The following is a 20431-nucleotide window of genomic DNA, read 5'->3' as shown; positions in this document are numbered from 1 at the left end:
GTGTAACGTTTTCCAAGCGTGACTGCTCTGTATGGGGTTGCTCGTGCCTTTTACTGCTGCCCTTGAGAGCTCCTCAGATGCAGTGACGTGCTGCTCTTAATGTCTGCTGGAATATGTTGCTGCCTACTAACAAGTGCTGGCCAGACCTCCGTTTCTGTGGGTTGCACTGGAGCGTGCTGTCTCCTATCTCCTGCAAGAGATGGCATCAGGGATAGGCTAGCCACGCCTCAGCAGCCAGTGCCCTTTTTGTGCTAGCCGTGGTCTTCATTTGGTTTCAGTGGCAGCAAACTTGTAGGACTCGGCTCCTGTGTGCCATTTCCAGAACCTCTCTCTTTAGTATGTTGGGCTAAAACTTCTTGCAATAACACTTTTTCTCTCCTCTGTATTTTTCTGATACAGGTGGAATCTTCCAGCCTTGGTCTACCTGGTAATGACATCTGTCCTGTAGGGCATTTCTGCCCCAGTGGTACAGGGCATCCCGTGCCTTGTCCTCCTGGATCCTTCTCTACCGTCGTGGGTCTGGAGGCAGAGGAGCAGTGCCAGCCCTGCCCAGCCGGGCGGTATTGCAGTGGGGCAGGACTGTCTGATCTGGCCCAGACTTTGCTGTGTAGCGCAGGGTGCGGTGAGACAGTTACTTGTTAGTGCCAAAATACAGCCAGCGGGATTGCTGTGGGTTATAGCAGAGGGACATCCAAACTGAAAGGTGCTGGGCCCGAATATCTCTTGTGGAATGCCTTGTGTGCAAACTTTTATACTCAAGATCAATTAAACTGCAAAGATCTCTTCTCCCACAAGATGGTGCAATCATCAGCGCCAAGGTAACACTTAGCTTGCATAATACTAGCAGAAAAGTTCTGTTAGCCGTCCATCTCGCGAGTGTGCCTCATCGCGAGAGGCTGCAGAAGCTTGTTTTATTTAGTCTGTGAAAGAGAATCTTAGAAGTGATTTCACTGTAGTATAACGAGATTTTGTGGGGAAACATTTCTGATAGCAGGTGGCTCTTGAATGTAGTGGAGAAAATTACAACGAAATTCGGCTTGAAGTCGAAGCTCAGCTCAGAATACAAGTAGGGCTATGTTTGGAATGACTAAAAATAACTAGCCACAGAAACAGACTTCCTGGGAATAAGAAGGATTTGCCACGTCTCAGTCAAATTTTAAGCCTTCCCAAAAATTTCTTTAATCCTAGAAAGAAATTACAGCCTGGCCGTAACAGTATTGATTAAGGTTTTCTGGGCTGGATGGTAATGAATATTACCAAATGAGTAACCGAACCTGGTAATGATTATAAATGATCCTCAACTTCCAGAATCCCCGAAGTTCTTGCCCTCCAACAGGGTAAAACTTGTGCTTTGCCCAGGCTGCTTTTCAACACTTCTACCATGTAGCATCCATCATTTCTCCTAGCCTGCTGTTCAGTCTAAATAGGTCTTGCTTCCAGGCAGAAAAGCACAGCTTTGCTGTTCTTTTGTTCAGTGCTATTCCTTAGTCATTCGCCTTAAGGACTAGGAATCATTTCTTCCTCAGAAACTACATCCTTTGAAATCCTTGTCTGCAGCATACGATGGGATGGTGGCTCTCATTCCTTGTTGCTTGGCTCTTACAAAGCGTAATAGCTTTTATATTTCCTAATCTTTACTTGTGAGATCATGGGAGGGAAATGGTAAAGGGAAGAGTCAATTGATGGCATTAAAGCAGAGGCCTACACGAAGACTGGGGATAAAAGGAGACTGAGCAAAGACAGCAGGAACTGGATGCTTGGGCCCTGTGCTTTGAAGTAAAAAAGCTTTAGTTTTCAAAGGCTTTTCCTTCCAGAATGAGAACGCTTTCCAGTCATCATAGTTCAGAAAGCCCTTTTACTAGGATTTTGAGGTGGGCACTAAATTACAGATGCAGGGGGGAAGTTGTTAGCAAGATGGAAATAAACTGCATCTTCATCGTTTCTTTAATGTGCTGACACTTTGTTCTTGATTAGTGCCTCCCCCATCTGTGCGCTCCTTGTTTCAGGTCCAGATTCTCTTTCTACAGGTATGTTTGCCTGGAAGGAAACTCCGCTCCCTGCCCCTCTGATGGGATTCATGGATACAGATGTCCCAGTGGCTTCTACTGTCCTGCGGGTGCTGGGTTAGAGCTGCCCTGTGAGCCTGGCACGTTCAGCCCTGTGCCTGGGGCCAGCGCCTGCCTCCCTTGCCCAGCCGGTAGGGCCTGCAGCAGCGCTGCCACCGTCGAGCCACTCCGCTGCCCCAGAGGTGAGCAAAACCCCTAACACGCAGAGGGAAGAGGTACCGTGGGTGCTGCATGATGCTTTCTGGCTGAGCCCCAGCAGTGGTTCGCTCCAGGGGATGGGGTACCTGCCCTTGGAGCAAGCTCAGCGTTCCCACCTCTTTCTCCTTTCTTTTTTTGAGTGGTGTCTCATTCATCTCTCTTAACGTACAGGCTATTATTGTCCCCTTCGGACTGCTGCCCCCCTGCCGTGCCCCGAGGGGACGCTGAACACCTTGGAGGGGGCACTGGCCCCCACTGCCTGCAAGCTGTGCCCAGTGGGGAGGTACTGCAGAGGAGACGCTAACTGGGAACCTGATGGTGAGTTTGGTTAATAACAGACCACCTGCCACCAAGGGGTTGGAGATTCAGGGCTGAAGGATGCGGGTAAGTAGAAAACGTCTTGGTGAACAGAGGTTGTAGAGGCTATTGGAGGGCCCCCTTCTACCCTGTGTCTGTGCCTGTCGGTCATTTCTTTTCTGTTTCGTTCTTTTAACTGAGCCTTTGTTTCGGATGTTACTTTTATGTTACTGCTTTACTTTCCTTGTCTCCCTTATTTTTTTCCGCTTTCTCTTTCTTTGCTTTTAGCCCTTTTATAGCTCTTCCTTCTACCCTCCTGGGTTTCCTTCCCATTTAAGCACAGAGTAATTGTCACTAGGCCAAAGTGCAAAGGTTGGACACAAAAAAAAAAAAAAAAGAGAGGCAGAACTGTTTCCCCAGAGAACAAACTATGGGGAACCATTTAGCAAAGTGAGAAGGTAAGCAAATGCCAGATGAGGTCAGTGCAAGTAAAGAAAGGAAGTGATAGAGACCACAGATTGATGGGAAGGAATGAAGGCAAACCAAAGGTGAACGGCCCACGGTATCGGCAGTGATAAAACAGGACAAGGATGGGCTTCAGCTTCTCTTCTCTGAGTTACCTGCCTACTTCTGAGGGTTTGAGGAGGTGCCCCTTCACTGACCACAGTGCCGTGGGCTGGTGATTGCCACCCTCTCTCTTCCCCACGGCAGGTCTGTGTTCAGCTGGGCACTACTGTGAAGGAGGAGCCACTGATGCCATTCCGCACGGGACACCTGCGTTCCCGCTCAGTGGGCCTTGCCCACTTGGGCACTATTGTCCAGAGGGTACTCATTTCCCAGTTGCCTGCCCAGTTGGGACCCTGAACAATGCCACAGGTGAGTGTGATTTCACTCCCGGATTTCTCCTGTGGCCCATAGGGATGGGGGACTTCAGTGCTGGGAGCCATGGTGAGGGTGTGCCCTTGGTCACTGAAGGGTATTGGTGCACTCAGCCAGGCCTGGTGGTGGCACTGTGTTATCAGTTCAACTAAGTGCTGATGATGGTGTGACTGTACTGGGTGTGCTTTTATCTCCCTCTCTCATAGGCCTTGACTTTTGGTTTCCTCCTCAGGTGGGACCTCCCCAGAGAGCTGTGTGCCATGCTATCCCGGGTCTTTCTGTGCTAGCGTTGGTTTGAGCTCGCCGACAGGACCTTGTACTGAGGGGTTTTACTGCCCAGCAAACTTCAGCTCCGTCAGCCCCACGGCATTCCTGTGCCCTAAGGTACTGCTTGGTGACAGCTGGGCAGCTCTGGGCAGGAGGCGTTTGCTTTCCACAGTGGCAAAGGGTCACACGCACCTGACTGAAATGTTGATTACATCCACAGGGAATGTTGCCCTGGGCTTTGGTAATTCTGGCGTTCGCCCTTTACACAGACCCTAAGTTTGCCGCCATCTCCATGTGATTCTCTTCCTTCTCTCTCGTTGCCAGGGTCACTTCTGCCGGTCAGGGGCAGCCCACCCTACGCCATGCCCTGCTGGGGAATACCAGCCAGCCAGGGGCTCTGCGTCCTGCATTCCGTGCCAGAGAGGATTCTACTGCCAGGAGCTGGTGGCAGGAGACCCCAAGCGCTGCCCACCACATTCTTACTGTCCTACAGGTACATTGAAACTCACCTGCCAGCTGTGCCAGGGGTTCAAAGGTTGTGTGCTTCGCTGTGATCCCAGAGTTGTACAAACCCAAGGTGTGCCTTCCTGTAGGCCGGGTGATGAGGAGGTGATAATGAGCAAATGTGGCATAGTTGCTGCCTTGCTTTCTGGGAGCCATTTGTTATGCTCTGATAAGGTTCTAGAGTCTTCCTTGGGTTTTTTATTGTCTCCGTGGCTTCCCTTTCAGGCACACAGATTCCTCTCACATGTCCTGAAGGCACCTTCACTCCTGCGAATATGACTGGCCTCTGGGATGAGAAGGAATGCCTGCCTTGCTTACCTGGTCACTACTGCAGGTTATGATTCATTTCGATCTGGCATTTTTTCACTTTGTTAAGACAGTTTGGCGTCCTTGTTTTGTGCTGATAAGTCGATGCTAAGTTCCTCCCAGCTTCTTTACCACATCTCTCTCATTCAAAGAAAAGAAATATAACCTTAGACACAGCTTTTGGGTACAGAGGTGTTGGATCTGTGGATTTTGGGAGGCATCTCAAAGCAGTCTGACATCATTGTCGTGATACAAAGAAGCATCTGAAAGAGGTGATAGGTAGCGTTTGTGAAAATGTGGAAGTAATCCAGAAAGTCCAGCCCAGTGGAAAGTCATCCACAAATTTCGTCTGAAGCAATTTGCCCATGTTCATGGAATTTGAACTCAAAAGTGCCTGGCTCAGTCTAGTAATCTGCATGTTTTTTAAGCAGAAAAATGGGTCTATTTTCCCTCTCGTATTGGTGTAAGACATTCTTACTTTTTGTTACAGACTTTGCAGAGTTCATTGTATCAATACTTGCTCTGTTTCTGCCCCAAATCATTAGCAGGAGGTCATATATAAATTCTTACTGTCCTCTCTGCTCCAGGCGTGGACAGCTGGAGGGGAAGTGTGCTGCTGGCTATTTCTGCCTTGCTGGGAGCTCTCAACGTGCTCCACAGGGCCACAGCTTTTCCTGGCGCTTCCTGTCTGGGTGCCCCTGGGGTCAGATGTGTGCAGGGCTGTGTCCTGCAGGTAAGTGAGAATCTCAGTAGTAGTTAAAGTGTAGAATATTGATTTGCTTCTAACCAACTGGAGAGTACCTCTTGCCTTGCATAATATATTGTGGCATCTTCTTTGAAGTTGTCATTGCTCGTTGGTTTCCTCTGGTTTTGCATCTTTTGAACAAAGAGGTGTGCCCAACCAAAAAGGTCACCTTGAATTTATGGTGCTAGACTGCTAGTCCAGGAAAGTTTGAAGGCTGTTGGTTTGACTCTGTATATACAGCAGCATCCCAACAGCTGTGTAGATGTTCATTCTACAACGACAGGAGGTTCTTGCTGACTCATTTTTGCCATTGGAGGGCTGTCATATTTTCCTTTCATCTCTTTCCCATCCATTTCTGTAGGTTTCTACTGCCTGGAGGGATCTGCGGTACCTATACCATGTCCTGCCAATACTGTTAGAGATGTTCCAGGGGCTGTGAGGAGAGAAGATTGCCTGCCCTGTCCACCGGGCCACTGGTGCAAAGCAGGTTGGAGCTTGGGGATAAACAGTGAGGGGAGGGAATGGGGGTTGCTTTTCAAGAGAGCTGTATGTATCCCTGAGTCTGGCGAGGCTAGCTTTGGTACCAGAAACTGCGTTGTGGAACAGTCCTTGCCGTAGGACACGCTGTCTCTAGTGATGAGTTCTAGTGTCTGCAGAGAAAAGAGACATTTAACACTGTTGGTATAATGTGCTGTTCCAGCAAACATTGGAAACGTAGGGGAGCCTGAGATCACAGCCAGTCCCCAAACGTCCCTGGACGCCATCTGTCAGAAGAGGGGCTTGGGTTGTGGAGATGGATTGTGCATCTATGTGCAGTAGTTTAGGAAGGGCCCAGGGAGGACACGGAAGAAAGATGTTCCAGTTGCAATGAAAAGATGGCTCCTTAAAGCCCTGCTTTCTGCTTGTTAGGGGATTCGGAGGCCGCTCCGTGTCCATCAGGACACTATTGCTTCGGAGGCAATAGCAGTGACCACGGCAGTCTCCTGGCCCCTCAGAAATGCCCTCCGCAAACCTACCGCGAGCTCCCAGGAGCTCAGAGCCTGACCGATTGCCAGCCATGCCCTCCGGGCTATCAGTGCCCTTTATCAGGTGAGTGCTAGGTGGAGGCCAGCCCGTTCCCACCTCTAGAGCCGATTACAAAACTCCCTAAGATGAGATAGGGAAAGGAAGAGGTAATTCATGTTCACAGCGAGCTTAAAGCCCTCTTCTTAAACCCCTCCTGGCCGTTCAGCCTCCCTTTCTTCATTCCTTTCTCTTCCTAACAGGTTTGACCAGGTTTGAGGATTATCCATGCCCCCCTGGATACTGGTGCCCTGGTAAAGGGGACGCTTTCCTTTGTCCAGCTGGCACTTCCAGGAGCCAGCCTGGTGCAAAATCACTGGAAGAGTGTGATCCCTGCTCACCTGGCAACTATTGCCCGGATCCAGCGCAGACGGGGCTGCCTAACACCCAAGAAGTACCTTGTAAACCTGGCTATGAATGCCCAGCAGGTGACGTGACCATGCTCCTTTGTTTCCTTTATTTCCAGCCATTTCTGGGTGTAGATGGCTGAACAGTGCGCAGCAGGCACAGCCATAGCCTTTAGCAGTGCCTATAGTCCCGTTTTTGCAGTAGCCCTCCTAGGACGTGGTCACTGATGGGATGGCTTTAGAAGTGGGTTTATTACCCTGAAGCCTTTTCCTGGCTTTTGGCCTTCGAATTCCCATCCGCTGTTTCTCAGCTCTCCCTTCCTGTTCTCGTTTAGCTGATGGTCCCAAAGGAAGCGATCTGGGCCTAGAAAAGGAGCAGATACCTTTCATCACCCAGGGCTAGACGTTCAGGCGTTAGCATTTCATGTGAAATAGCAGGCTGGTTCCCCACAGATGTGTGCCCTTTTGCGAGCAACAGGAGAAGTGCAGTGTTTAGGTACGGAGGGTCACACTTAATAAAGCCCCCTGGCTCACTGTCTCCCCAACACATACTCTCCTGTTCTGGGAGTGTCACATAGTCAATCCCTGTTTCCCCTTTTTTCCGCCAGGTTCAGTAAATCCAAAGCCTTGCAGGCCTGGCTTCTACTGTGGTGCTCGCACAGCGGTGCCTTCCGTGTGCCCTGCTGGGTATTACTGTCCTGAAGGATCGTCAGCATACAGTAGCCCTGAACAGCTGTGAGTACCTAGCGCGTTTGGTACAGCCAGCTTTGAGTTTCTGAAAACTCCGAATGTTGTGAAATGTGCCTGTGATAAAACCCGAGTTAATGCTGCAGCCACGGTCTTTGGGCATTGTGCAAAACCAAAGGTGTTTCTGTAAGCAGGGTTACGGATTTAGTGACTGCTGACACTGAATGGGGCGATTTATGATTTCTAAGTACTTGGCTGGAGCCTGGAATCAGACGGGAATGAACCATTTTTAATTTTGCCCTCAGTTTGCGCTGGTCGTTGAATCCCGAAATCAAAACATTTTTAGAGACTTTCTTCCCTCTTCCTGCCTTGTTTTGCCTCCCAGGTGTGTATTTCCCTACTACTGTCCCCCAGGCAGTGCCCATCCGCTGCCTTGTGAAGGAGGGTACATGGCCCTCAGCTTGCCTGGTCCAAGGGATTCATTTGAGGAATTCTGCAGAATCTGCGATGCAGGCACCTATCGTAGTGCCTCCCTCGTCACGGCACCCTGTCAGCCCTGCCCAGCAGGCTTCAGCTGCCCGCCAGGTAAATGGAGCTGCCATGGAGGAGGGGGCAAGGAATAGCAGCTTACATTGTAAGCAGAAAGTTTTAAGTTCTGTGTGGGCAAAGCTCTCAGTCCTCTACAGTTACAAATCCCTGGTGTGGGCTGTCACATGAGTTTGTGGAGTGTTTATTGTGCTAGGTTGTTACGAGAGTTTAGAGAAATGGGTCCAGAGTGGTTTGCATACTGGTGTCCTGTCTCTCAGGGGATGAACTCTCTGGCCCTTGTGAGCCCTGCTTTCTCTAGTTTCCTGGCTCAGCTGAGAGGCCTGGAGTTAATGTGTTACCAGAAGCAGAAGAGTGAACCTAGGGGTTCAAAGTTTGCTGTGTGACAGCCTCTGCTGCTTGCACCCTGCTGGGTTAGGATGCAGGAGGAATAGCTTTACAAGTGTTTGAAAGCCTCTGTCGGCCGGGATCCTGTGTTAAGTTCATTGATGTGTTCGTTCCTGCCATGGAGGAGATCATGCCTACCCACTCTTGCCACTGGATTTGTCCAGTGAAATTGCTGGGACGAAAAAAATCAAGATTTATATTTAAATATAAATAAATTGAAAAATGCTGAATGTTGATTAACTTTATATATACATACACGTATATTTATATATATTTGTTTGTGTGTATACACATCAGTATAGGTGTGTGTACGTATCTAACAGGAGTAAGTGCTCTCTGCCTGTCTCTTAGCGCTTGTGTGGGTCCCTAAGCAGTGTCTGTGTCTGAGATAGCCCACCGCTCTCTCTAGGCAGTGAGAGTTACCACAAGAAGCCTTGCCCCAGTGGCCATTACTGCCCTCCCCTGGCATCTGCCCCTCTGCCCTGCCCCCCGGGGACCCATGGGAGCAGCAACTTCGCAAAGCGTATAGAGGATTGCCAGGCCTGTCCTGCTGGCTCCTTCAATCACCTTCCTGCTCAGGCTGCCTGTTTCCCCTGTGGCAGCTCTTCTTCCTCTCAGCCTGGTGAGTCGCTGTGTGTGAGTGAAACTTTGACCTTTGTTAAGAGAAAGACGAGAGGGAAATCACCTGGAAATGTCGTTCCCCGACATGGTTTCACGATGGACCACAAGCCCTGGGATCCTCGTGGTGATGTGTGTGTTACCAATGCCCAGCTGCTCTTCGGCTGTCCCACTCGGAAGGAGGATTCCATTTTTCAAAGCTGTCTTCTGTTCTCTTACACTCTGTCAGCTGAGGGGATTTGATCTCATCTTCCTCAGAGGAGGGGAGAGATGAGCAGCCCTACTAATTCTTGCTCTGTCGTTACTTTGAAAGCAGTGGAGTTCCACCAAGAGTACTTTTGCCCTGAACTGGGGAGCTTACATTAAGCGTAGGTGTGCTTTTGAGCCAAAATTGGGTGCTGTAACCACATCCAGCTTAGGCCATGATAAAGTGGAAAAGGCTAGGAATCCAGAAGGTGGGCGGCTAAGCACAGTAGAGAGTGCATATACCTTCCTCAATGTAGTGTGCAGTACTGTACCAGCAGGTCGAATCAAGTGGATTTGAGAGTGTTGAGGCAGAAGAGAGGGGCTTGGCAGCCTTGACTGTCCAGTGGCTTAATGTACAAATTAATGGAGCGCTTCTCAAAATGCCCCAGCGGCAGATGACCAGCTGGGCCTTTGTGCACCTCTTGTTAAACGGACACTTCAGGAAATGGTCTAATGATTGTGTTGGTGGAGCAAAAGGCAGGCTGGCTCCAGCTGGCTTTCCTGTTGGCTCAGCTCTGCTGTGCTAGCGGAGCAGCAAACTCTGGGAGTGTCACTAAAATGGGCAGTGTGATTTGGTCAAAGGATATTCAACACAGGAACTGCTCCTTTTCAGTGAGCAGTTTTCATGAACTGCATTCCCTACCCTGATTACCACTCTAAATCCAGCCTCTTCTCTAAGGTGCTACCAGCTGTACCTGCCGTGGGCTGAACCGGGCTTTCCAGCAGTCAGATGCCTCGTGTATCTGCCGGGCAGGCTACGTTTACTATGATGAGAGAGGCAAGAAAGACTCTGACAGCAACAGTGATCAGGACTGCCGACCTCAGGTAAAATTGGCTTCGAAACAAAGCTGTGGTGTGACATGCAGGAGAGGGAGAGCAATTCGGTGCTTTAGGCCCTGTCTCGGGGTGTGTGCGTGCGTGCAATCCGAGTTCAGTTCTCTGGGCTGCTGCAGACACCAGCAAGTCCTTTAGCTGTTTTATTTGAGACCCTTGACCCTTCCTTGTAGGGTCATGGCACTTGTCATCTTCAACAGAGTCTTGTGAGGCTAAGTCTGTAAGGGAAGGGGCAAAGGATACCTCTATGCTAGGGCAATGGGGAGCAGCACAGTGTCTCAGATATATGACAGATGCAGGAGTTGAAGCCTCTGTCTTGCTGCTGTGGAGTTCTTCATCAGACCTGCTTGAGGAATTGGGATGGGAAGTGAAATTGTTGTAATCCTATGCTTTCCAGGTTGTCTTTTAACTGTCCTTGTTGGATTACCTTTACGTTGAATGTCAGCAGTGTGGGTGGGGGAGGAAGAGGATTTCGGGGATGCTGCATCTCAGCTGAAGCACTACAGCTTGTCTGGTTTCACACATTGGATGGGTGTTGTTCTTTCAGGTGGATGAGCTTTGTGCTCCTGGAGAGGTCCGTCTCGCAGCGACACGCCAATGCATTTTTCCTGAGCGCTATGACTGCTCTCCTTCTTGTGGGCCTGCAGGTGGAGAGATTAATGCAGAGCTAGGCATGTGAGTCTCAGCCCAGCCTCTCATTAAGAAGCGCTTTACAATTAGTTCTGACTGGCTGAGTTCGTGAGGTCATTCCAGGGTAGGCTGCGGGAGGTGGTTTTGAGAAACTTTCCATTGCTGGAGTTCCTTTCCGTGGAGGTACTGAACTTCAGTCCACGTTCATTGGCCTCGTTCCTCTGCCTGGAGATTGTGCCTGTGTTTTCATCATTACCTAGTGATTTTGTATGCTTGGGTGGAGACCCCAAAATGATCACTGAGTGACAGGGTGCGGGTGGACAGAGCTCGTGTTTTCTGAGGTAGCCCTTTTCCACGAACCTCAGGTTGAACCTTCCAAAAGCGCATGATCACTGTTAGATTTAGACCAGAAGGGAGGAAATCAATCCTCATTCCCCCCTTGCCTCACTGCTGACTAAATTATTTAAGCTAGTTCCTGTTGTACGATACTACTTTTTTCTCTTTGTGAATGAACTTCTGCATTGTAAAATCTCCTCCTGACATGGGTCGCACAGAAATCTAGCGTGCTTAAAAGTATACTCTGATTCTTTCAACCATTTTCTTAAAGCAGAACCTTAGGGACGGGTGCATAGTGCTGTGTTACAGGACTGAAGTCGATTTCTATCAGGCACCAAGAGAGGCCTGTTAGAGGGTATCCCATTTTGGCCTTTCACACACACTGCATAGCACACCCAGTACTGGATGAGGTGGACCATGAGTTTGCTTTATCCTGTTTTGCATGGACATAGAGTAGGCTCACTCCTGGTGTAGGTTGTAAGATACTGGGGCTAGCCTGGCTGTCAGTGTGGTGTAGCTGTTTGCTTAGGGAACATAAGTGATCGAGACCTTTTGTCCACTGTATAGATGTCACTGCAAGCAGTATGTCTCTGCTGAGGAGCTCTGCGACCAGCAGTGTGTGCTGAGGGCCCCACGGGTCTCCCTGGGATTTGGCATCAATAGAGAGCTGCTCCTGAGGATGAATGACGGAGAAGTGAGGGTAAGTATGGAGTGGGGGAATGCTATCTCAGCATGCAAGTCTGGAGAGAGCCCTTATAGGTTGCAGTTAGGTGAAGGGACTCCAGGGGGCTGAGGCTACAGAGGGGTACGAAGCTGTGAGCAGAGAGGAGAGGCTCAGCATGTCTCATTTACCCAGAGTACTGATCAGCCAGTCGGCTGGTGCCTTACCGAGAAATGACAGTTCCTGAATGGCGGGGAAATCCCTCGCTAGAGCAGTGTTGTACAGCTGAAGGTAAGGCTGATCACAAACCAGGGTCTGAGTCCAGGGTCGGTTGTATCGGTGATCAGTGTTCCCCTCTCCTTTTAACAGGAACTGGCGAATGTTCTGGGCCCAGATGAACACGTGCAGAAAAGCCCGCGGGTGCATTTGGTTCTGTTTTGTCCCAGTGGGGTGCTAGGTGTCATCGTCCCCAGCACGGATGTTCTGGATGCATTTCTCACAGGTAAGGCTTGAGGGCCCCTGAGAGTGAACCGCAGTTCCTGCCAGACTAAGCCACTCATTTCCTTTCAAGTCGACACATTTATAATCTCGTTCTATCTGGGAGTAAACAATGGGGACCTGCACTGGCTGCATGGTTAGCTCCCTGGGAATAGGTCAAATAAAGATTGTAGGATGATTTTGGCCTTCCATGGAACTGGAAGGAAACTCAGTTTGGAGGCAAATCTGTTGGCAAGTGCGTGCTGGCTCACGATTCCAGTTACTCCCCATTTATGGTAGTGTGACTGCGAGCAGAATTTGGCCTCGTGAGCTGTATTTGCCCACAGATACAAAATAAATAGTTCTTCATTGCCAAGGGTTCAGTGTTTTCACATGCTGCTCATTTTGCAGAATTGGAATCGTTCCTTTTTGTTCTGTTGCCTGTGGCAGGAGATTTTGCATCAGATCCGTTGCTGCAGAAAGGTCGTCGAGTCCAGAGGTCTTCCTCCGAAGATATCCGTGCCTTGCCTCTCGTTCCTAACCCAGTGGTGTGTCTGGAAGCAGGAGACACAATCCTTTTCCAGCTTAGCATCAATTCCCACAGTGAGTGTTCCTGGGTCTGCGTGCTCTTGGCACGTAGGTGTCCAGGCTCGTTTAGAGCAATGACTCCACATTCGGTAGTACTGCGTGTATGAGCACATTCCCTCACCTCCCTGTCTCTCTTGCCTTCAGGGGTTTCCAGAACTTTAGTCTAGGCTCTGCCAGTGACTTACCTGGTGGTTTTTACTTTTTGACTGGATTTCTGTAGAACAGAGATAAAATTTGTCCTGTGTTAGAAAGTTAAGTCTTTGACGGGCAGTAATGCATACCTCAGTTAAATGAGTTGACGCTGCATGGCCCTATAAAAGAAATGCAGTTCCATAGTTCTTTGCCAGGCCGGTGTCAGCTATCCTGACTGAAGTGGGTCAGAGTTGCTGACGCTGTGCTGAACTGTTCCCAGACCGTGCATCCAGCCATTACCCTGTTTATCAGAAGCAGCATCTGTATAACAGCAACCCGAGCTGGGATTTTGGACCCTTCCGTTGGCTGGACCACCTCATCCAGGAGACTCACCTCAACATCTCCTGGTAACATCTGGTGTGATTAATAGTGCGTGTGTTACGGGTGGGACTAGAGAAGGGGTCTTTCACAGAATGGGTGGGTCCCTGGCAGTGAGCAATATATGAAAACACCAAAGTTTGGTGTGTTCAAGTCCGTGTATTTAAGCATCATCACAGCTGGAGGCTAAGGGAAGCTTGGACCAACCAGTGCCTTCTTTACTTCTCCCTTTTAGGTTTGCCCATGTTTTCCTGGAGTCTGGGACATATGTTTTCAGAGATAGGACCTTTCAGGAACACTTCCTAATTGTGACTGTGAATGAAGCAAATGTGGGCTGTGACCCCACAGATCTGTCCTTCCAGCCCTCTTCTCTGTTCCAGCTGGCCAGACATGGGGTTTTGAAGCAACAGGATCTGAACTTGGCTCCTAACTGGGCTGCTATCACAGGTACAGCTAAAACACTGTGATACCTACCTTGGACCTTGATGCTTAGCCATGACTTTTCTTGTATCTCTTTGGGTGTGTTTATACAAGGTAGTTTTTTTTTAAATGCCATCAAACCACTGATTTCGTCAGCTTTAATTGCTTTCTGTTGTAGAGTTTCACTTCCCAAATTTTACTGCTCTCTAGCCAAAAACCTGCCTGTGTAGGAGCTGGAGGGGTGAGAGAGAGAAGGAGCAGTTGTGTTTCTTCCCACACCCTACTTGAAGAATTCAAGTAATTGAGGGCTTTGTTTTCTTTGGCTTGAAAGCAGAAAGTGCCAGTGCATTTCCACGATAAGCTAAACTGAAATTAAATGCATCATTTAAAAGTCCACTAAAGGCTAAACACAAGGGCAGTTAAGGTCTTTCCTCAAAGCCATACCTCTCTGTAAGTGCTGTGCCCATACCAGTCCCTTGTCTATCAGTGAGAGGACAGTAAAGCAGCAGGAACGAAAGTGTGGCTTGCAAGCATGATCCTTGGTTCTGTCACCTTCAGCTACCAGTGCTCAAAACGTTTTGCCTCCTTGTCTGCCTGCACCAGATCAGCAAGGGGAGAGGCAGAAGCCCATGTAATGACTATGAAAGCTGCTAAATGTTGGTTTTCTGTGGGAGGGAGAGCATTTAGTAAAGTGTAAAAGGGAAACCTTCCTACTGATACACGCTGCTTCCTGTGTCTCTCACTTCTTGCCATTCCTCTTGGCTTCCCCAGCGGTCCTCTTTGTTCTGGCCTTCCTAATTGTGGTGCTGACAACCCTGGCTATAGTGCTGCAGCCTGCTGTCCCCCTCATTAGTCCACTGAAGAGCTGGAAGCCACGATGGAGGAGCCTGGGCGAGCCACACATCCCACCAGAGTACGTCCTCCTTAAAGACAGGTAAGCCGCCTTTGCATGGTAGGTGTCAGGAGCCCAGACCTTGGTAGTACAAAAATGTGTCCTATTGCAGTTACTGACTCGCTCAGTCCCCAGTGCTGGACTCGTTGCCAGCTTTACAGTATGCTGTGTTTCTAGCTGCACAGGGAGGTTCTTGGTATTACCCAAGAGTTCCCCAGCGGTATTCCAGGTCCCTTCCAGTGTAGTGTATGACAGCTCTGTTGTGTCTTCTGCACAGAGTATTATTGCCTGAATTACCTGGCCTAGGCTTCCCCTGCATGTTTTGGCTTCAAAATCTAGCCAAGAAACCTATTCTTCTGCTTGAACTAGGCTGTGGAGATACTGCAGTATCGGATTGTACTGAGAAGAATGAGCTGCTCTTCTGTCATTCCTTCTAGCCTTCAGTTCTATCAGACGGTTGGTCCTCATGGTTCTGGAGAAGATGCTGGCTTTGGAGAGAAAGGAGCTGCACATAACACAGGTGAAGTGCTGTGCCAACCCCAGGCGTTCTCCCGTTGGCTTCTTCCCACTTACTCTCCGTTCTGTTGTCCTCTGTTAACTCTCTAGTGAGGTATTTTGATACATACTCACCCAGAAGTTTGTGCACACACATGAGGTCACACAGACACTTTGGCTGCTCTGCACTCGCATGTTTCCACACATTCACACACACGCACACCCATGCACACCACACACACTTCCGTTCTAGGTTCACTTCTTCTCTTCAGTTGGGGGGCGTAACCTCCTGTCATTGGAACGGGTTCGTGTTTTCTTCCTGCGGCGTTAAGAGGGTAAGGGGCCAGCCCGGAAAAGTCCTTTAAACAACAATGGGTTGAAATGACTGGTGAAGAAAATAAAGATCTTTAAAAATATTCCCTTGAGTTCTCCCGTTGGTCATTCTGTTCATGAAGGCCTTGTTTGCCTTCTGGGATTTCAGGGTGTTCACAGGGTACAGCAAGTCCAGAGCCCAGCAGATGGCACCATCTAGTGATGCTGAGAACAGCTCTCAGAGAAGTAGCACCCCGACAGCTTACTGGGCAAGTCAGGAGTTGATAGTAACGCTCTGTCATCCTCCCCCTCACTAAGGAGCAAGACCTTCTCTTACATCTCTCGCCTCATCCCTTTTCCTTCTTCACAGTACACAAAATGCTGTTGCCTCCTAGAGACAGGCAGTGCCCCTTCTGGGAGATAAATCAGAGCGGTCTCGTGGCCAGTGGTTAAGTGTGAGACTTGCCTTGTGTTTCAGAAGAGCGTTTTACACTGCGGGTTCTGGAGGATTTCAGTGTTCGCACCCTGTACGATAAGCTGGAAGATCAGAACTTGCACCTGGCCTCTCAGCTGGCAAAGCACAGGACGGATGTGTTGGTGTTTTACAACGGAATCAGCCAGCGGATTCAAAGTCTAATGGTCAGTGTGAAGAAACAATTGAGGGAAGGGAGTCTTGGAACCGTGACATTTGTAAGTTAAATGGTTCCCCTGAAGTGGCAGTTTACCGAGGGACAGGTCTTACACCTTTTGGTACCTTATTTTGGCATAAAATATTTATATTAGTCTCTGTTTTGATATGAGAGGCAGAATGTGCCTTGGATGGATTGTGAGGCTTTCAGAGTATAATTCTGCTGCTTTCTGTAAACAGGACATGGTGCAAGCACTGGACTCTGAAGGCCTGAAAATGTTTGCCAAGCAAAGGATTTGTGGGCCTAAACCTGCAGACAGCAGCTGGGCAGCAGTGGGTGTTGACCAGTGCGATGAACATGGTAGCAACAACTTCCAAGCAGGTGAGAGAACCAGAGTGCGGAGCAAGAGAGAGGCAGGGGGTAAGGGTAGTGTCAGTGGACTGATTGAAAAAAGGCGTGGCTCATACATGAGAGGAGATCTCGCAAGATCATGTCTCCTAGTGTTCTGTAAGGGCTGACAGCCCGTCTTTATGTGCTGAGAAGACAGGTCTGTCAGCTTAGGAATGGGTAGGCACAGAGTTCTTGGGAAATGCTGTAGCAGGAGGCATCTTGGAGCTGTCTTGTGGAATTCCCAAAGAAAGGTTCCTGCTCTAGGTTTAATTCTGGAGATAATTACGAGTTCTTCACGTGGTTCTGTAGAAGTCCATTGAAATTGCTTGTTGGGTTCACTAGGTGCTCCATGGCAAGAGGCAACAGAGTTAATGAAAGCTCTGGAAATGCTGCTTGGGAATGCTGTGTGCAAGAACACAGCCTTGAAACGAGAGATGGAGCAGAAGGCCCGAGCGCAGGAGGTGGTGGCAGTTGTACCCTCCCTGGATAGCCTGGCCAGTGAAAGTAAATCAGAAGTGGAGGAGCAGGTGAGTTGCAGGTGTCTGTTGCTGCGCCATCTCTTGACGTTCTGCTAGTTTTTCCACTTGCCCGTTTCTTTAACTCTTGGGCCCTGTTTATCCCCCAGGATCATGAGCTGCCTCAGCAATGGGAGCTCTTCGGTGGGAACGACGCTCTTTTCAGCTTCCCTGGACATGAGCATGGTAAGGGCCTTGACTTAGCTGTGGGTGCCATGGGTCGTTTTCAGAGATCACAGTAGGAGGCTGATTCAGTGAAGTCTAAGTTAAAAGGACATGTACATTTGCTAACAGAGCAAGCCTTTAATTACTTTTTCCCATTCATCTTATTTCTTACTTTCACGTAAATTTTTTTTGCTGAGGTGGGCAACTGAAACTTCTCCATTGAGGAAAGCTACTGCTGCCTCCTGTGTTCCTCTGTAAGAGTGAAGTCAAGGAACTTTCATCCCCACAGACCCTTTATACCTATATATTAAGCAACCACCTATAGGGAAGAGATTGTGTGTCATTATGCTAATGAAATGCTAATATGGGGAGGTCAGGAAAATTCTGTACCATCAGTTCTGTGATCCTCACAGCTTCTGGGTAGGCATTCTCTCTGCTCAATATAGTATTTCCTTGTGGCAGCATGTATGTTGCAGTCATCCAGCCACGAAGAGCCTCTTCTTCCTTCGGGCTTAAAAGTGCCCCCCTGTTTTCTCCAGGTTTAGATTTCCATTTGGCTTATCTGACTGAGTTGGAGGTGGAGAGCCTGATAGCAGCTTCCCCCCTTGCCAAGACTCTGTGTGAGATCAAGCAAGCTTTGGTGAATCTACAGCAACCTTCAGACCGTGTCCATCCAGGTAACAAAAGTCTGTATGGCGGTTTCTGTATCCCTGTAGCGGGCAGGATATAAGATGACAAAACGCGGGGAGAGAAGTTGTCTCTCATCCTCGCCGCCTTGGTAAAAACCACAGACACAAATGTCTGCTGTTGAGCTGCAGGTCCTTACAAAGAAGTCACCAGCAGGTCAATGAGCAGATCAAATAGTTTCACTAATTCATGTATGTAGGTGTCTTTCCTTCTTTCTCTCAGCAGGTGCTTACACAAACAGAGGATTTTTGTTTCTTGGGAATTCATTTGTTAGAGCTTTTCTGTTCATTGCAAAAGGGTTCTAGGGAAAATGTTGTAATAGACGGAAGATCTGTGATCTTAGGGAGCAATTTACCAGCAAGAGAATAAGGCAGCTGGTTCTCTTCATGTCTGCTGGTTTATAGCAGTAAATAAAGAGTTAAAATAAGCAGGATGTCTTCTGAACTGAATGTTTTCCTCAAGCTATTGCTGAATTTTTAGACCGTGATGCTTAGGGTTTGAAATTACTGACGGTGTGATTTTGGTGTAATTATGGGTGGGTCATTTGCTTTATTCTGAAATTCAGCTACAGCGAGCGTTGCGAAGGCCGGAATATGCCATCAGCGTGCACTGTGCAGCTTGTAACATGCTCTAGAGTCACTGAGTCAGTGTATAGTGCTGGCAGCAGATCCTGTCCTGGGGTTTTGCCCATCGGACTCGGCTGCCTTAGTGGTGACATAGTGGTCCCTTGATGCTGTCCAACTGAATTGACACTCTGCTTTTGTTTTGAATTTCTGTAACAGACAGCAAACATGAAACAAGCGTGGGGAGCTCAGCCCTCTTCTGAGCTGCTGGATTCTTGGGCCACAAAGAGGGATGAAAGTCTGCTTCTGGAAATAAAGAGGAGCTGCATTGCTCAGAGGATGGAAGAGACAAGCAGAAGTATTTCATCTTCTGCAGAGTAAAATAGCCACCAGCTCATTTCTTTGAGGAACCTAGCTTATCCTTGGCAGTGGCTAAAGGTGGATTATGGGAAAGAGTGTGTATGTGCGTCTGCAGACAGAGCTGCAGTACCTGAAGTATCAGAATACCTCTGTATTTAGTTAGAGATGTACTTGGTCAACTATATACTGAATAGTCCATATTCTGTTTGCTTAACCTGGTTGGAATACTTTCACGCTTGCCTTGGGTTATCAATAATTTGTAGGCTTGAGAAGGAATCTGAGGTTCTTGACACTCTTTGCTCATTTTGTAGTTTTCATTGTTAAGTTAGTAAAGCAGAAAACGTGAGGCCACAGGTGGCATAAGAGCCCCTGCTTATCAATGCATTCTGTATAGCCTTTAGGATCTCCGATATGAAGGATATTTGTGAGGGCTTTTCAAGTGTGGTCTAGAGCCATACTTCTAAGCCTTGCATCTCTATATTGCCTGTGCATGTTTTCAGTGTGTTCATGTTGATCTCAGTAAGGTCTGCTGGCAGAGGCCTTGAGGGTCTCTGGAGATGTGATTTTTTTTGAGCAAAGGGTGACTGCAGGGATCGGTGTAGCTGCCAGCATCCAGTGCTCTGGGAGACTGATCTTTCAACCAAAAATATCCTTCCTACTGTTCCTGTTCTTTTGGCCTGTCTGTATGATGCTGAGAGAGCCTGGCTGTGAAGTGGGCTTTGCTTCTGTGGAACAGGAGTGGACTCAGAACACCCGCTCCAGCTCTTTCAGCGCAGTAGTCCTTAGCTCCGGGTGAAGTACAGCAATGTAAACATTTCTGGACTGTGAGCCAGCACAGTGCCTTGGCAACCCCCAGAGGCAGGCTTCCCCGGTTTCCAACAGCAGAGCCTATTCTCTCCTCGTTGCAATGTTTGCTGAATTGCTGAACTCCTTCTAGGTTCCTGGATGCAAATTTGTTTCTGCTCCTTGTGCCTTTGCGTAGCCATAGTGGGTATTAAGAGGGTGAGACTTCAGTGCCCAGGAGCCATGACAGAAGCTCTCAGTTTTGCTTACACTACTAACTGGTGTCTCTGGTGGATCCAGAGGAACTGCCAGGTCTTTTGCCCTCATCTGCTCATTTTGGTGGTTCCATGTTTTCTGAGCTTGCTCACAAAACCAGAAGGTTTGTTTTGGTTCCTTTGCAACTTCGCTTTGGGAGAATTTAGGTACTTACTGACACTTTGAAGGGACTTTCAGAAAATGGGAGGATTTTAGGAAGCAAAACTTAGCTACAGGCAAACATTACAAAACACCTGTAGGTCGCTCTTTGTGATTGCCTGTTCTAAAATCTAGTAGTGAAAAAACTGTCATTGCTCTCCTCATTGCTTTCCTTTTTAGGTTATCAGCAGATATGTTTATAACAGTATTATGTGGAGGTAAGTGTCATCAGTGATTCTGTGTAAAATCCATAGGGAGATATGGTGCCCAGGTAGGTGATAAAGTTATCTCTGTGACTTGTGGTTGCAGGTTATATCTGTAAAAGGTGGGGTAGAAGGCAGTAGTAAATAAAACTCGTAAAATTTTTCATTGTAATACTTTTCCAATGAAAACAGGTTTTTGTTTTAGATCAAAACAAAGATATGTGTATGGAATTTTGCTAAGTTTTCTTTTTTCCCCACTGTGGTTTTGTTAACAAGTACACTTCAGTTATAAGTAAACATTTTTGAGTTTTAAAATGCTTTCGGTGGGTTTTCCACCACAAGACCAAAGAATATCAATGAAAAGACCAGAGTTTCATACAGGGTTTCTTTTTGTGCTCTGTTAATAGTTTCT

General features: G+C 48.4%; 1 protein-coding gene across 1 annotated transcript; it reads left to right on the top strand.

The window, feature by feature from the left end:
* The first annotated feature begins 3428 nt into the window (after window positions 1-3428).
* Window positions 3429-18522, top strand: LOC147413952 (uncharacterized). The gene is made up of 25 exons (XM_086476961.1): window positions 3429-3437; window positions 4032-4200; window positions 4437-4545; window positions 5105-5250; window positions 5624-5749; window positions 6172-6351; window positions 6528-6752; window positions 7280-7406; window positions 7744-7943; window positions 8701-8913; window positions 9835-9980; window positions 10537-10664; window positions 11523-11655; window positions 11986-12118; window positions 12544-12696; window positions 13094-13220; window positions 13427-13638; window positions 14383-14545; window positions 14941-15028; window positions 15794-15949; window positions 16179-16320; window positions 16672-16856; window positions 16955-17030; window positions 17555-17686; window positions 18479-18522. The coding sequence occupies exons 1-25, from the start codon at window positions 3429-3431 to the stop codon at window positions 18520-18522; spliced, it is 3522 nt and encodes a 1173-aa protein (XP_086333087.1).
* Window positions 18523-20431: the final 1909 nt, after the last annotated feature.

This window comes from Leptosomus discolor, chromosome 22 (genome assembly GCF_034619465.1).
Source record: "Leptosomus discolor isolate bLepDis1 chromosome 22, bLepDis1.hap2, whole genome shotgun sequence".
NCBI classification, from domain to species: Eukaryota; Metazoa; Chordata; class Aves; order Leptosomiformes; family Leptosomidae; genus Leptosomus; species Leptosomus discolor.
Note: the sequence above shows the minus strand (reverse complement) of the source record. Positions and strands in the feature narration are given on the sequence as shown.